Here is a 15,327-nt window from a genome sequence, read left to right as displayed (position 1 = left end):
AATTGGATGCCATGTATGATGTATCTTGATATCGGTCTCAACCTAAAGTGGACATGAAATAAAATTCAATTAAACCGTAAAAAATAAGATCAATATTAATATATCATTAATCAACGTAAATTAAAATTTAATCAAACCATGAAAAAAATAAGATATTTACATTCATACCCTTATAGGATGATTGTTTCACCTAGACCATTTAAATGATAATCAACGTCTAATGTAAATCTCAATATTAAAAATTATGGATTATCTAGTGTTGAGTGTGTTTGTCAAAATAGGATATTTTCACGCAAAAAGGAGAACTTATTATAAACAGATTGATTGGTATGTCATTTTCGCATAACACAATTTGCATTACGGTAGTGTGATATAGCACCGGTCCACCTCTAAGAAAGAAACATCTTATCAATTGAATTGCACTTCAATGCTCTAAGTAGTTCGAACAATGGTTCTCCATTTATCTCGTAATGACTCAAACCTATTAATCGGCATTAAACATCTTACCAATTGAGTTGCGCTTCGGTCGAATGGTCTTAGGCATCTTTAACTATTCATGCTATGGATATGGTTGGATCTGGGAAAAAGTTGGGGTCGGATCCCGCACACGTTGGAGGTGGTGGAGGCGCATCCTGGACCGTTCTCGGGAGCGGCGCGCGCAGCTGCGGCCCCCGTCCGGTGTTGTTGGCACTGGGGACGTGCCCGGTTGCGGCCCGTCCAGCGTTGCGAGCGCACAGGTCGGAACCCAACACAATTTTATTAATAAAAAATTGATATTTTTTTGTTTTATTTTCATATTTATGCTCCACCACGTTTTCATTCTTTCTATTTGAAAAATAATTGTTCAACTTTTTCAATTTTTAGTGATTGCGGTTTTTGAATTTTTAGGACTTGTAGTCATTAGGGTTTGTAATTTTTAAAATTTCTAAGGTTTGTAAGTATTAATTTCCGAATGAACATTTAATTGTTTTCGAAATATAGGTGTTTAACGTTTTCAACTTGAAGAGTAAAATAGTTTGAAGTTGTAAATAGTGCAATTGAATGTTTGCATCCCGAATGAGGCATCAAAGTTATAGGAGTTGTGGCCTGCTGTAAAAAAAAAAAAGGAAAAGAATGATGATGTAGAGGGTAACTTAAGACCTAGCATTGAAACGGGATTGAGGATGCCCTTGAATATATAATCCCACATGTGAGCCCAAAAATATTGCTACAAAACCTTTCTTATCTCGTGGTGGGCCTAATACATTGAATTCCATCGCAATAGAGTTTCAATTCTCCATTACAGTAATTCGCAAGCCTAAATCCACTACTAGTAGGAGTATTTTGTTTCTTCTCAAAATTACCCTCCCAATTCTCATTTTAACGAAAAGTTCTTCATTCATTCTCCATTATCAACCTTCATTTTAAATGCCTTCTTCGTTTTTCTCTTTTACCGCTATCAAACTAAGAAATTTACCGCCCCATCGACTCGTATATCATAATTAAGTGCTTTTGGAAAATTGAGCCAGCTCCAGATCGCATGCGCTTTTTGATCGAAGCCGCAGAGATCTCTCTGTAATCCTATCCATCGGAGTCCCCGCGGCTCTGATTGTTGCGGAATTTTCTTCAAGGATTCGATCTTTCTCCCGTGGAAAATTCGGAAATTGGACGAGTTGGAAAGCGAGGATTAAACAATCCGTTTTAATTTCGCCTTTTTTTTTATGTGAGTATACTGTGTTTTTTCTGCGTTGTGGTGTTGATTTGTAGATTATAGGTTTAATTTGTCTATATTTTGACTTTCTTTGCTGTTTAGGGTTCGGTAGTGAATGCTCACTTTGAATTGGCTTCTTGTAACCCTTCAATTTTCAAATTGGTTTCAATTTCCTACTTTATTTCAAGTATACTTTAAATTTCAATTCGAAAAATGTTTTCTTTTTTTGCTTTCGGCCTTTGAAGTTATTGGTCAAGATTTTAATGTTTGAATTAAGGCTTTCTTTTGGGGTGGTTATGTAAACGTTTAGTTTCGTAGGTATTTTACAGTTTCTGCGGTGGTTGGAGATTGTTCATGCAATCTAATTATATTACTGAGTTACTTTGCTTGTAGTTACCTGGTAACTGAAGTTGGATAAATGTCATATCAAGTGGAAGAAATGGATTATGCGCCTGCTGACTATGAGATGGGAGAAGTAGAAGAAGATATGTATTTTGCTGGTCGAATAATGGGAGGGGACACAGAATCTGAGGATGAGGATGAACATGATAATTTGGTTAGTTCAACAGCACCTTCAAATTTTATGATTGTTGATATCACTATAATCTTTTCAATTGTTATTGCCTGTCGGTTTTATTATTGGCGATATGAACTTGAATGGTGGATTAGGACAATAAGATCACTGATACATCGGCTGCTGAGGCACGGAGAGGGAAGGATATCCAAGGAATTCCGTGGGAGAGGCTAAGCATAACTAGGGAGAAGTATAGACAGACTAGACTAGAACAGTACAAGAATTATGAGAATGTACTCCACTCCGGTGAGGAATCAGAAAAGGTAATAATTAGTCTTATTTGCTATATGGTAGCTGAACAGAGTTAGATTGCTTTTGTGCTTCTGGAAAATGTATAAACTATTGTTTTATTGATTGTAAAAGTGGTACTAACTTTTGTGGGTTTGTTAGGAATGCAAAGTAACTAGGAAAGGTGGAGCATATTATGAATTCTGGCAGAACACGAGATCAGTAAAATCAACCATTCTTCATTTTCAGGTAATTGGTTGTGTTCCTGTTTGCTGTTTGCTGTTATTTCTAATGACCATAAGTGCTTGGTACCAGCTAAATAATTGGATTGAACATTATGTCTTTGATCTTCTTTTCTTTTGCTTACTCCATTTTTTATGTTTGCTCTCTGTTCGGGATGAGAGTAAAATTGAAGGATTACAATGTACTTATCGGCTAAACGGAGGAAGTATATTTTTAAGTGTACAAATACTCCATGGCGAGTTTTCTCATGTTAGATGTGTTTGGATGTTCGTCCTGATTTGTTACAGAACATTGACAAAGTTAAAATGTTAAAGTGTAATGCTAAATAGATGGCCACTGTCACTGGCACAATACTATGATTCTCCACTTTTCTTGTAAATCCAGTGTCACAATGAAATTCAACTAGATGCATAAGAACATGCCATGCATAATCATGAATATTTTAAAAATGTCTGGTGAGCTTCGTTGCTTTTCTTTTTGCAGATACCATATATTGAGCATCATTATTGCTTATATTTATGTTGAATACATGTTTTCTGAGTTTCTGCATGTAACTGTTATTGCAGTTGAGGAACCTTGTTTGGTCAACATCAAAGCATGATGTTTACCTCATGTCGCATTACTCAATTATTCATTGGTCTTCATTAAGTTCCAAAAAGACTGAAGTTCTTAATGTCTCTGGGCATGTGGCTCCGTCAGAGGTACACCTCTTCCTAAATGATCATTTGTTTAGTAATTAAAATTTTGGGCTTCACGCTTCCTTTGTATATACTCCATAATTTTGCTAACTTGTGTATCTCTTTTTATAGAAACACCCTGGAAGCCTACTAGAAGGATTTACTCAAACTCAAGTAAGTACTCTGGCTGTCCGTGACAATTTGTTGATTGCTGGGGGATTCCAGGGTGAGCTCATTTGCAAGGTAATTCTCTCCCATGAAAGCTTTATTATTTTGCGGCTTTGCCTTCTGCTCGGATTGAATGTTCATATTATGCAATTTACTACTAATAGTTGAGGTATTGGCTTTTATAATATAATCTTAATTGTTGTTTTTTTCTCAAAACCTTAATTCCTGTGGATATATTTTGAGGCGCTGCTCAATCTGTGCTTATTAAGTACTCCTCTTCCACTGGTTTACAGATCATATGCATGCTGAGATGCTATTATACTGACGATGCATACTATGTTTATGTTTTGAATCTTTCTTTTGTCTCTTTATTGTTGAACGGATGTTCCTTTGTGATGCAGTATCTGGATAGACCTGGTGTTAGCTTTTGCACAAGGACAACTTATGATGATAATGCTATCACAAATGCAATCGAGATCTATGATGGTCCAAGGTTAGCTTTATTCTCAACTTATATTATGCCCTTGATAGCCTCTGGACCAGGAATTTATATATTCTATGATGTTTTACATTCACCAATCATATTTTGCAACTAATTCGTTTGAAATGCTTTCAGTGGTGCTGTTCATTTCACAGCATCAAATAATGATTGTGGAGTGCGGGATTTCGATTTGGAAAAATTTCAGCTTGTTAGACATTTCTCTTACCCGTTTCCTGTAAATGTAAGTTCAGTTTGTTATAGCTTATAAATGTGCTGTAATAGGATAAAAGTTCCACACATTGACATTTTATTTTCAAATTGTTAGAACTTGTGATATCTTTTGTGGACAATATGAAAAAAATTGACTAGCTACTTCACAAAAACTTGCCAAAGTTAGAAAAATACATTTATATCGTCTAGGGAATCTGTTTGCTTATATTGCTAAAATATATTGTATTTTGTCTGCTCTCACATTAAATAAATCAAACTCCTGAAAGTTTGAATCATTAACTTTTGAAGACTGGTTAACGTACCGTAAAGTTACTTCTCCACAGTTAACTTCTGTGATATATTGTTCTTGTGTTGAGTTCACATTAGCTGTGGTGTGTTAGATGTATGGCAATAGTTTCATAGGCTGTAGAAGATTATTCCTCTTATGAAGTTGCTATCTTGGACATATGTTCAAGAGGTTTTAGCATGTAGAAGATTGTGGAAGAAGTACTTTGATTAACAAAATGTTATAATTATGAGATTTATGTGTTAAACATTGTATTGTATGTGTGCGTGTACTTGCTCTTTTATTTAGTCTGCCTCCCATGTGTTTGTTCATGTGAGATGTTGCTGTGGTGTATATATGCATAAGGATGACCCGATGTTTTTCTTTACAGCACACTTCTCTAAGTCCGGATAACAAGATTATTGCTATTGTTGGCGACAATCCTGTTGGGATGCTCGTTGATTCGCAAACTGGGAAGGTAGCATATTTTAGTTCTTGTATCAATTGCTTTTAGCCACTAAGAACATAGGCAATCACAATGCAGAATGTCTTGGTTGTTTTTTTGCTGTGGATGAGGTCGTGCTTTGATTTAATGATATTATATTTTGGTGCTATACCTTTTTTTTTGTAGACCATCGGGTCTCTTCATGGGCATTTGGACTTCTCCTTTGCCTCTGCTTGGCATCCAAATGGCTACATGTTTGCTACTGGGAACCAGGACAAAACATGCCGAGTCTGGGATGCTCGAAACCTATCAAAGTCAGTCGCTGTACTGAAAGGAAATCTGGGGGCCATTCGATCCATCCGCTTCACATCAGATGGCCAGTTCATGGCCATGGCCGAACCAGCTGACTTTGTTCACGTGTATGATGTGCAAAATGGTTTTGAGAAAGAGCAAGAGATAGACTTTTTTGGTGAGATATCTGGAGTTTCTTTCAGCCCGGATACTGAATCCCTATTCATTGGGGTATGGGATCGCACCTACGGTAGCCTTCTTCAATACAACCGGTGTAGAAACCATTCATATCTCGACTCCTTAATGTGAAAATCTTGAATTCCTTCGTCGATTGTTGAGGAGAAACAATGTAGCATCTCTCTGGCCACCTGGAAGAGGTCTGGTCTGAAGATGGTTCAGTGTGTGCTGTATCCTGGACCAACTGTTGTGTCATCAAATAACACCAACCGGTGACGGAGCAGTATATATAAGGTGCCTTGAATGCTTTATGATGCTGCCTCAAGTTGAATCAAGGCTAGTCCTGTCGGGAAATGTCATTTGGTGATGTGTATATGAAAAATTCAATTTGTACCATTTAACTTTTTTTTGGAGTAAAGAATGCTGACTGTCTGCGAGTAGTGTTCATTTTTTTTTTATCTGTTACCTTACACATGAATGTGAAGCCTCAATATACGGCCATTCCTTCGGAAAAAGCTTCAGTCGTTGGCCTTTGTTGGCCGGATGGTTGGTGCATCTGCCCTAATTGAATTCATTATCACACATGTTCATCTCATTTAAGGTATGTTAATCACAATTATGATGTGATTAGGGTGGATGCATCGAGATCCTGATACATTTCTTGTATTGGTTGGAGTATGGGACCAGAACAACGCAAAGTTGGAATATAATAAGTGTGAATGTGAAATTCTGATAATTTGAATTGGTTCAAATCTCAAGTGTCAAAATTTGAATCTAAGACTCTGCAAGTTGATTGTGCTGTACATGTTTGATTTCATTATCAAATGAATGATCAACCAATATTTGTTTGAGAATTGTGTCTTCTTCCACCTGCAGCTGCTGCATACAATCTTCGAAAGCAGCAAGCAGCTCGGGACTGAACACCGCCACGTCTTGTTTTGCGTCATCTTGTGGCATGGCAATGGTAGGACTAGGAGCATTGTAGCTCCCAAATTTAGGTGTAACATAACTCCCAGGAGAGTAAATCTGGCTTGCTTGACCTCTCCGGGACTTCTCCCGATGACACATCCAGCGATTTAAGCCCTCTTGCGACCATTCCGTTTCCACCCGGTTTCTGCCTCAGCAAAATCCACATCACACCTCTCATCCTGCAACTCAACATCATCCCACGGAGAGCCATCTTCAGCTTGAATTCTCTCGAGCAACGCATTGTACTCCTCCACCGTGTGGAAGGTCAGGCTCCTCTTCCCGTCTTTGAAATCCGGCATGTCCTCTCGCAGCGTATGGCAGCTTTTGGAGTGTGTGAATAGGCAGGGCTCTGTATTCATGCCACCTAATGGACCTGCCTTGAATATGTCAACTTTAACACTCCTTTTGATAAATCGTTATTTCTAGAGCTCGCATTGGCTGGGATCTGTGAGCTGATAAAGTTAGCCTAGCTTGAATAAGGTCTGAGTACACTCTATATTAGTTGTCTTTTTACAGTTTTCAAATGAAATAAATGTAGATGAAGGATAGAAATATCGGTTTTATGGAACTATAGGTGAATACATTGATATTAATATGGATATATATTGATAAAACTTTTGAGTGTTTTTTTAACTAATGTTTTTGGTTCTTGATTTTATGTTTTGTTTAAAAGCTACTACTATCTTCCTGATTTTTCTGAATATATATATCTCATTTTCGACTACAAGCCAATTGATATGCACATCAAATTGATAATCATGAAAAAGGCTTAATTTGAGGTTGATATGTAAATGACGGAGTTATTTTAGTGTACAGTCTACAATTTGACTGCGAGGTCAATATTAACTTTATAGTAATAAAAGTTAATGGAGTATTTGCTTGAGCAAATGTGGAATTGAAACTCAATTTAATCAATAATTAGCGTGATGATAAGCTCAAGCTCCTTCCTTTTGTCCTTAACTTAGCTCGATTATATATATATTTTATAGTAATTTATAGTAGGACCTGCCCGGTCCGGTTGGACCGTGCACAAGGGCTACCCAGTGCGGGTGGACCTGTTGTCTTCAAGTCACTCCCCTGTTCCCACCCGTCAGGTGGATTTGGCTTATGAGCCACCCGGTCCAGGTGACCCTTCTGTCTCCCATCCAGCCGCAACATCACCATTACCCAGGCCCGGGTGAGCATCCCGGAGTCCCGCCACACCTCGTTCGCGCCCCTTCCTCATCCATTAGATTATGCACTAGCATGGTCAACCCGCCGAGCTCCTTCGCGGTTATTGAGCGCGTCGTCGGCTTTCCAAGTGCCTTCAACGGGTTTGGGTTTGCTTGTGACGTCACGGTTTCGGCTCCTATGATCGTATCATATATCCATATATTTTAGATTCTTGTTATCATGTGTATTTTCAATTTCATACATTTTATTTCTTTTCCAATATTTTGTATGAATGGAAATTGTGTGCATGCCTATTCTCGAAATGAATGAAACTTTTTTCTTAGTTTGAAAATTAGATCATTTCAATTGACCATGTTTGATAAAGTACGAGTCTTTATAGAGTCGACCTAATAAGAATTCGATGATTTTGACTATTTTTTCTTAGTTTGAAAATTAGATCATTTCGATTGACTGTGTTAGATATAGTATGAGTCTTTATAGAGTCCACCTAATAAGAATTCGATGATTTTGAGTTGAGTTAGGATTCCGTTAAGAAAAAATAATTATTAAGTTATTTTTATTAATAAAAAAATATTTAGAAAAAATATTACTATATTTTAATTTTAATATTTTGATTTAAATCATGATAAAATTTTAATCATATTATAATCGATTTTAATTATATAATATCATATTTTATCATGTAATATTATGTTTATATCCTGTGATATTATGTCCTGGTCTTTGTCGTGTCATGTTAAGCTAAATCACGATAGCACGAACACCCACAAAAATATTAGGTTGAGACTTGATAAGAATCCGATGATTTCAAATTGGGTTAGAGTTTAACTTTATTGGATTAGATCTATTAGAGTTTGTATACTAGAAATCACGTTTCGAGTGATTGAATACTGTAAAACTCTTATTTTATTTTCCAATAAATAAAACAGATTATTTTTTTGTCATAATGTTGTTATGTTTTATATTTAATGGATGTTAATGCATGTTTAAATGTATAAGTTAACTTAACAAAGTCTAAGTCTTTGCTTTAGTAGACCGGTTGTGGGCGTCGTCCACTTTAAGGTAATACGGTCAATTCTAAACAAAGAAAAAGATGAATTTCACAACCTAGTTGGAATTTGACTATCCAACGAGAAAGGTTGCAATGTCAGTCCGCATATTTCTAAGCCTTACTGAAATAAGATGACATTGGTGTGGTATAACACTGAACGGATCTAACAGCAAGACTTGCCTTATGCTATCTACTAAAAGGCGAGGTCTTGATAAATATTTATTTCTTAATCAATGTAGGTTAGCATTGAGCATACGGTATTGATTATGCACTGCTTTGACTTATCAAATGGTGCGGGTTTTTCGTAACCCAATTATCCTGATATATTGGGTAGTGGTGATCAATATCTAGCGGTGCTAGGATTGCTATTATATTGAATCGTGCGCGAGCTGAGTCTCGTTTGATAATGTCCTCAAGAGGAGCGCGAAACAAGGTTTTATTATTCGAAACCTAGCTAGTTGGAGTGTGATTACTCTATGAATAATAAATAAGTGTTTCATGCTAAGTCCACTCTTGGAATTAATAAGAAGTTAATTAATTAAGTCAATAGCAGACATTAATTAATTAATGGACATTTTAATCTTAAGCGCAGGAAATGAAAGTTAAACGGAAACCCGGATTACTTGTAATTTCGGATTTGGATGAGGAGAGTTCAATATTACTTCTGTAGTGGCTGCTCGTAATATTCCAATTATAACTTATATTAAATTGTGGGTTCAATTTAATTAGTAAAAAGTAAATTGGATGAGCTCATATCCAAAACCTTCCATAGATCCCTGTCTGAGCCCAAAAGGAACTTAATATAAATAGGAGAATAAAGGAGACATAAACAACACAATTTTAATTATTGTATTTTTCGAAAATTTTCGGCCCTCTAGCTGAAGGAATTTTCGAATTCCTCTCCTATTCCAAAAAGGATTTCTTCTGTCTTCTTTATTTAAGTCCTAGTATTCTAGTAAGATCAGCCCACACTGATATTGGATACAATTCGGGAACCAGAGAGAAGATTTGTGGTCTAGTACTCAAAGCATCACGTGGAGAAGAAACTAGCCATCTTCAATTCTTTGGAAAATTAATTAGGTATTTTTTTGCTCCGTAGAAAAGCATGTTTTAGGTTTCATTATTCTTAAAGCATGATTAATTCAAGTTATGAGCATGATACATGTGATAATTACGCGAATAGGTTTTGTCTAAATAATCTGCTAAATAGATCTGATTATTATGTGATTGTTATTTATGCGCCTGCTTCCGCTGCCAGTTCCAACAAGATCGATATCATGTTGATCAGATAACCACTCAATCCACGCAATTTGGCAACCCTAGTTAATTGAGTTTTGTAAGTTATCTATCAATCAAAAATTGTGAAATAGGAGTGGTGCACCGTGCACGGTGTCTGGTGAGCGTAACGCCTAATCCATTAATTTGTTATGGTATGTTGGTTCGTTTGCATGTGCCTAGTTTCTTCACATTAATCCAATTTCCCAGAATAGCCAAAGCAATAAATCGCAAAAATAACAATATTTGTTGGTCTTTTTCATAATTTGTGACATGACTTATATAGTTATATGTCTGTTTCCAAAAAAAAATAAAAATATACTCAACCTATATTAATATTTTTTACGATTAATGTATTTTTATTCTGGAAATGTCATACTTTTTAAAAAAGAAAATGATTACATCGGTTTACTTTAATACAAATGTATATTTTAAATTATTAGAAATCAAATTGATATTCTATAAAATATTAGTAGTACTAGCTCCTCTATGAGCTTCTACCTTCGAAGTGACAAATTAGATGGATGTATTTTGATATCTATCTTTATTTAACTATCCAGAATCCACCATTAGTCTAATTAGGAATTGGATCCCTAATGTGTATAGTAGATGTTGTGCTTCAAAATACAAGCAATTAAATAAATGAAATGGAAAAATAAATGAAATAAAAGAAGAATATATCTGTGTTTGATTCTCTAACTACTGCGTTTTGAAGCACAACATGTTGTATACAACAGGAATCCTAATACGTCTAATTATCTATTGGTTCGAGAACCACAGGGCTTCTTATCACATTCTTAGAGTTCAAACAATGACTTTATAATGACTCAAACTCTCGATTTTATTAATTGAAATGAAATATTTTACCATTGAAATGCGCTTCTAACGAATATGCTCCAAGTCCTAGTAATCTTAATTAGTAAAAAAATAATCCTAAATCATAGGATAAAAACAATCCTTCAATGGTATAATCCCACGTGTCAGCCAAAAAAAAATTGAAGGAAAACCTCTCTTATCTTGTGGTGGGCCAAATTCATTGATTTCCATCGCAAAACAGCTGCAAATATCCATTGCAGTAAATCGTAAGCCTAAATCCACTAGTATTTTGTTTCTTCTCAAATTTACCCTCTCAATATTCCATTTTTACGAAAAAGATCTTCATTCATTCTCCATTATCGATTTATCATACCTTCATTTTAACTGCCTTTTTCTTTTTCTCTTTTACCGCAACCAAACTAAGAAATTAACCGCCTCAACAAGGAGTCGTATATCATAATTGAAGTGCTTTTGGAAAATTGAGCCAGCTCCAGATCGCATGCGCTTTTTGATCGAAGCCGCAGAGATCTCTCTGTAATCCTCTCCATCGGAGTCCCCGCGGCTCTGATTGTTGCGCAATTATCTTCGAGGATTCGATCTTTCTGCTGTGGAAAAATCGGAAATTGGACGAGTTGGAGGCGAGGATTAAACGTTTCATTTTAATTCCGCTCTTTTTTATGTGAGTACAGTTTAATTTTCTGCGATGTGATGTTGATTTGTAGATTATAGGTTTATTTTGCCTATGTTTTGACTTTCTTTGCTGCTTAGGGTTCGGTACTGAATGCTCACTTTGAATTGGCTTCTTGTAACCCTTCAATTTTGTAATTGGTTTCAATTTCCTACTTTATATCAGGTATACTAGAATTTTCAATTCGAAAAATGTTTTCTTTTTTTGGTTTCGGCCTTTGAAGTTATTGGTCAAGATTTTAATGTTTGAATTAAGGCTTTCTTTTGGGGTGGTTATGTAAACGTTTAGTTTCGTTGGTATTTTACAGTTTCTGCGGTGGTTGGAGATTGTTCATGCAATCTAATTATATTATTGAGTTACTTTCCTTGTAGTTACCTGGTAACTGAAGTTGGATAAATGTCATATCAAGTGGAAGAAATGGATTATGCGCCTGCTGACTATGAGATGGGAGAAGTAGAAGAAGATATGTATTTTGCTGGTCGAATAATGGGAGGGGACACAGAATCTGAGGATGAGGATGAACATGATAATTTGGTTAGTCCCACAGCACCTTCAAATTTTATGATTGTTGATATCACTATAATCTTTTCAATTGTTATTGCCTGTCGGTTTTATTATTGGCGATATGTGATAACTTGAATGTTGGATTAGGACAATAAGATCACTGATACATCGGCTGCTGAGGCACGGAGAGGGAAGGATATCCAAGGAATTCCATGGGAGAGGCTAAGCATAACTAGGGAGAAGTATAGACAGACTAGGCTAGAACAGTACAAGAATTATGAGAATGTACTCCACTCCGGTGAGGAATCAGAAAAGGTAATAATTAGTCTTATTTGCTATATGGTAGCTGAACAGAGTTAGATTGCTTTTGTGCTTCTAGAAAATGTATAAACTATTGTTTTATTGATTCTAATAGTGGTATAAATTTTGTGGTTCTCTCTTCTGGGTATGTTAGGAATGCAAAGTAACTAGGAAAGGTGGAGCGTATTATGAATTCTGGCAGAATACCAGATCAGTAAAATCAACCATTCTTCATTTTCAGGTGATTGGTTCTGTTCCTCTTTGATGTTTGCTGTTTGCTGATCTTTCTAATGACCGTAAGTGCTTGGTACCAGCTAAATAATCGGATTGAACATTGTTTTTTTGATCTTCTTTTCTTTTTCTAACTCGCTTCTTTATATGTGCTCTCTGTTTGGGATGAGAGTAATTGAAGTATACAATGTTCTTATCGGCTAAATTAAGTAGGTTTTATTGTGAAATGTGAAGTATACAAATGTGCAATGATGTAATGATCTTCTGCTTCCATGCTGAGTTTTCTCTCGTTGGTTGTGTTTGGCTGTGCGTCCTGATTTGTTACAGCACATCAAACAGTCAAATTGTGAAATGTAATTTTAAATAGATGCCCACTGCCACTAGCAGTTTCACAATGAGGTTCAGTTAGATGCATAGAACATGCTAATGCCATGCATTGTCATGAATATTTTTAAAATGTGTATTGAGCATCAGTGTTTTTCTTTTTAGAGATACTATCATATATTGAGCATCATGGTTGATATTTATGTTGCATGCATGTTTTCTGAGTTTCTCCCTGTAAATGTTATTGCAGTTGAGGAACCTTGTTTGGTCAACATCAAAGCATGATGTTTACCTCATGTCGCATTACTCAATTATTCACTGGTCTTCATTAAGTTCCAAAAAGACTGAAGTTCTTAATGTCTCTGGGCATGTGGCTCCGTCAGAGGTACATCTCTTCCTAAATGATGATTTGTTGAGTAATTAAAGTATTGGGCTTAATGCTTCCTTTGTAGTTAATTTTTCTGACTTGTGTATCTCTCTTTATAGAAACACCCTGGAAGCCTACTAGAAGGATTTACTCAAACTCAAGTTAGTACTCTGGCTGTCCGTGACAATTTGTTGATTGCTGGGGGATTCCAGGGTGAGCTTATTTGCAAGGTAATTCTCTCCCATGAAAGATTTATTATTTTGCCTTTTGTTTGGATTCAGTTTACATATTATGCAATTCACTACTAAGAGTTGTGTTATTGGCTGTTGTAATATAACCTTGTTTATTCTGCTTTCTCAAACCTTAGTTCCTGTCGAGATATTTTGAGGCGATGCTCAATCTGTGCTTATTAAGTACTATCTTCCACTTGTTTACAGATCATATGAATGCTCAGATGCTTTTATACTGACGATGCATATTTTATTTAAGTTTGGAATCTTTCTTTTGTCTCTTGATTGTTGAACGGATGTTCCTTTCTGATGCAGTATCTAGATAGACCTGGTGTTAGCTTTTGCACAAGGACAACTTATGATGATAATGCAATCACCAATGCAATTGAGATCTATGATGGTCCGAGGTTAGCTTCATTCTCAATTTATAATACCCTCGATAGCCTCTGGACCAAGGATTCATATATTCTACAATGTTTTACATTCAACAATCCATAATCTGGAACTAATTGGTTTGAATTGCTTTCAGTGGTGCTGTTCATTTCACAGCATCAAATAATGATTGTGGAGTGCGGGATTTTGATTTGGAAAAATATCAGCTTGTTAGACATTTCTCCTATCCGTTTCCTGTAAATGTAAGTTCACTTTGTTGTAACTGTGATATAGTTGGATATAAGTTCCACACATTAACATTTTAAAATTGTTAGAACTTGTGAAGTTGCTATCTTGGACATATTTGAGAGGTTTTAGCACGAAGAAGATTGTGGACAATATACTTTGATTAACAAAATGTTATAACAATGGGATTTATGTGTGAAACGTTGTATTGTATCTGTGTGTGTACATGCTCTTTTATTTTGAGTCTGCCTCCCATGTGTTTGTGCATGTGACGTGTTGCGGTGGTAGATATAAGCACAAGGATGACTTGATGATTTTCTTTACAGCACACTTCTCTAAGTCCGGATAACAAGATTATTGCTATTGTTGGCGACAATCCTGTTGGGATGCTCGTTGATTCACAAACTGGGAAGGTAGCATATTTTGTTTCTTGCATCAATTTCTTTTGGCCACTAAGAACAAAGGCAATCGTACTTCATAATGTCTGCTGAGAGGTGAGGTTGTGCTTTGATTTAATAATATTATATTTTGGTGCTATGCCTTTTTTTCTTTGCAGACCATTGGGTCTCTTCACGGGCATTTGGACTTCTCCTTTGCCTCTGCTTGGCATCCAAATGGCTACACTTTTGCTACAGGGAACCAGGACAAGACATGCCGAGTCTGGGATGCTCGAAACCTATCTAAATCAGTTGCTGTACTGAAAGGAAATCTTGGTGCCATCCGATCAATCCGTTTCACATCTGATGGCCAGTTCATGGCCATGGCCGAACCAGCTGACTTTGTTCATGTGTATGATGTACAAAATGGTTTTGAGAAAGAGCAAGAGATAGACTTTTTTGGTGAGATATCTGGAGTTTCTTTCAGCCCTGATACTGAATCCCTGTTCATTGGGGTATGGGATCGCACTTACGGTAGCCTTCTTCAATACAACCGCTGTAGAAACCATTCATACCTCGACTCCTTAATGTGAGAATCTTGAATTCCTTTGGCGATTGTTGAGGAGAAACAATGGTAGCATCTCTCTGGCCACCTGGAAGAGGTCTGGTCTGAAGATGAATCAGTGTGTGCTGTATCTTGGACCAACTGTTGTGTCATCAAATAACACCATCCGGTGACGGGGCAGGTTACATAAGGTGCCTTGAATGCATTGTGATGCTGCCTCAAGTTGAATCAAGGCTAGGCTTGTCTGAAAATGTCATTTGGTGATGTGTATATGAAATATTCAATTTGTACCATTTAACTTTTTTGTTTTGGAGTAAAAGAATGCTGACTGTCTGCGATTAGACTTCATTGTTTTTATCTGTTACTACC

At 36.3% G+C, this 15,327-nt stretch overlaps 2 protein-coding genes and 1 pseudogene across 4 annotated transcripts; 2 read left to right on the top strand and 1 right to left on the bottom strand.

The window, feature by feature from the left end:
- The first annotated feature begins 1,302 nt into the window (after positions 1-1,302).
- On the top strand, positions 1,303-5,910 carry LOC125200883 (putative WD repeat-containing protein C2A9.03). Its single transcript, XM_048098697.2, has 10 exons — positions 1,303-1,702; positions 2,084-2,246; positions 2,360-2,527; positions 2,655-2,741; positions 3,302-3,436; positions 3,545-3,655; positions 3,982-4,073; positions 4,197-4,302; positions 4,949-5,035; positions 5,189-5,910. Exons 2-10 carry the CDS (start codon positions 2,109-2,111, stop codon positions 5,600-5,602), a joined length of 1,338 nt encoding a protein of 445 aa, XP_047954654.1. The 5' UTR covers positions 1,303-1,702; positions 2,084-2,108; the 3' UTR covers positions 5,603-5,910.
- A 334-nt stretch (positions 5,911-6,244) lies between these two features.
- On the bottom strand, positions 6,245-7,603 carry LOC148931653 (uncharacterized; annotated as a pseudogene).
- A 3,478-nt stretch (positions 7,604-11,081) lies between these two features.
- On the top strand, positions 11,082-15,299 carry LOC125222193 (putative WD repeat-containing protein C2A9.03). Of its 3 annotated transcripts, XM_048124696.2 has the most exons (11): positions 11,085-11,433; positions 11,523-11,607; positions 11,814-11,976; positions 12,094-12,261; positions 12,401-12,487; positions 13,052-13,186; positions 13,288-13,398; positions 13,714-13,805; positions 13,928-14,033; positions 14,343-14,429; positions 14,573-15,299. In XM_048124696.2, the coding sequence occupies exons 3-11, from the start codon at positions 11,839-11,841 to the stop codon at positions 14,984-14,986; spliced, it is 1,338 nt and encodes a 445-aa protein (XP_047980653.1). In that variant the 5' UTR covers positions 11,085-11,433; positions 11,523-11,607; positions 11,814-11,838; the 3' UTR covers positions 14,987-15,299. The 3 variants fall into 3 exon arrangements, with proteins under 3 accessions (XP_047980661.1, XP_047980653.1, XP_047980646.1); XM_048124704.2 differs by lacking the exon at positions 11,523-11,607 and having other exon boundaries at positions 11,082-11,433; positions 12,103-12,261; XM_048124689.2 differs by lacking the exon at positions 11,523-11,607 and having other exon boundaries at positions 11,087-11,433.
- The last annotated feature ends 28 nt before the right edge of the window (positions 15,300-15,327 follow it).

Source organism: Salvia hispanica, chromosome 2 (assembly GCF_029641045.1).
Source record: "Salvia hispanica isolate PSC_SH4W2 chromosome 2, Shi_PSC_v1, whole genome shotgun sequence".
NCBI classification, from domain to species: domain Eukaryota; kingdom Viridiplantae; phylum Streptophyta; class Magnoliopsida; order Lamiales; family Lamiaceae; genus Salvia; species Salvia hispanica.
The sequence above is the reverse complement of the archived record's forward strand: the minus strand, read 5'-3'. Positions and strand labels throughout refer to the sequence as shown.

Bases quoted from the DNA above. Each gene is read 5' to 3' on its own strand.
- LOC125200883 (XM_048098697.2), top strand. From the start codon at position 2,109: ATGTCATATCAAGTGGAAGAAATGGATTATGCGCCTGCTGACTATGAG. The intron at 2,742-3,301 runs GTAATTGGTTGT...CTGTTATTGCAG, and splicing joins CAACCATTCTTCATTTTCAG to TTGAGGAACCTTGTTTGGTC. The intron at 4,074-4,196 runs GTTAGCTTTATT...AAATGCTTTCAG, and splicing joins GAGATCTATGATGGTCCAAG to TGGTGCTGTTCATTTCACAG.
- LOC125222193 (XM_048124696.2), top strand. From the start codon at position 11,839: ATGTCATATCAAGTGGAAGAAATGGATTATGCGCCTGCTGACTATGAG. The intron at 12,488-13,051 runs GTGATTGGTTCT...ATGTTATTGCAG, and splicing joins CAACCATTCTTCATTTTCAG to TTGAGGAACCTTGTTTGGTC. The intron at 13,399-13,713 runs GTAATTCTCTCC...TTTCTGATGCAG, and splicing joins AGGGTGAGCTTATTTGCAAG to TATCTAGATAGACCTGGTGT.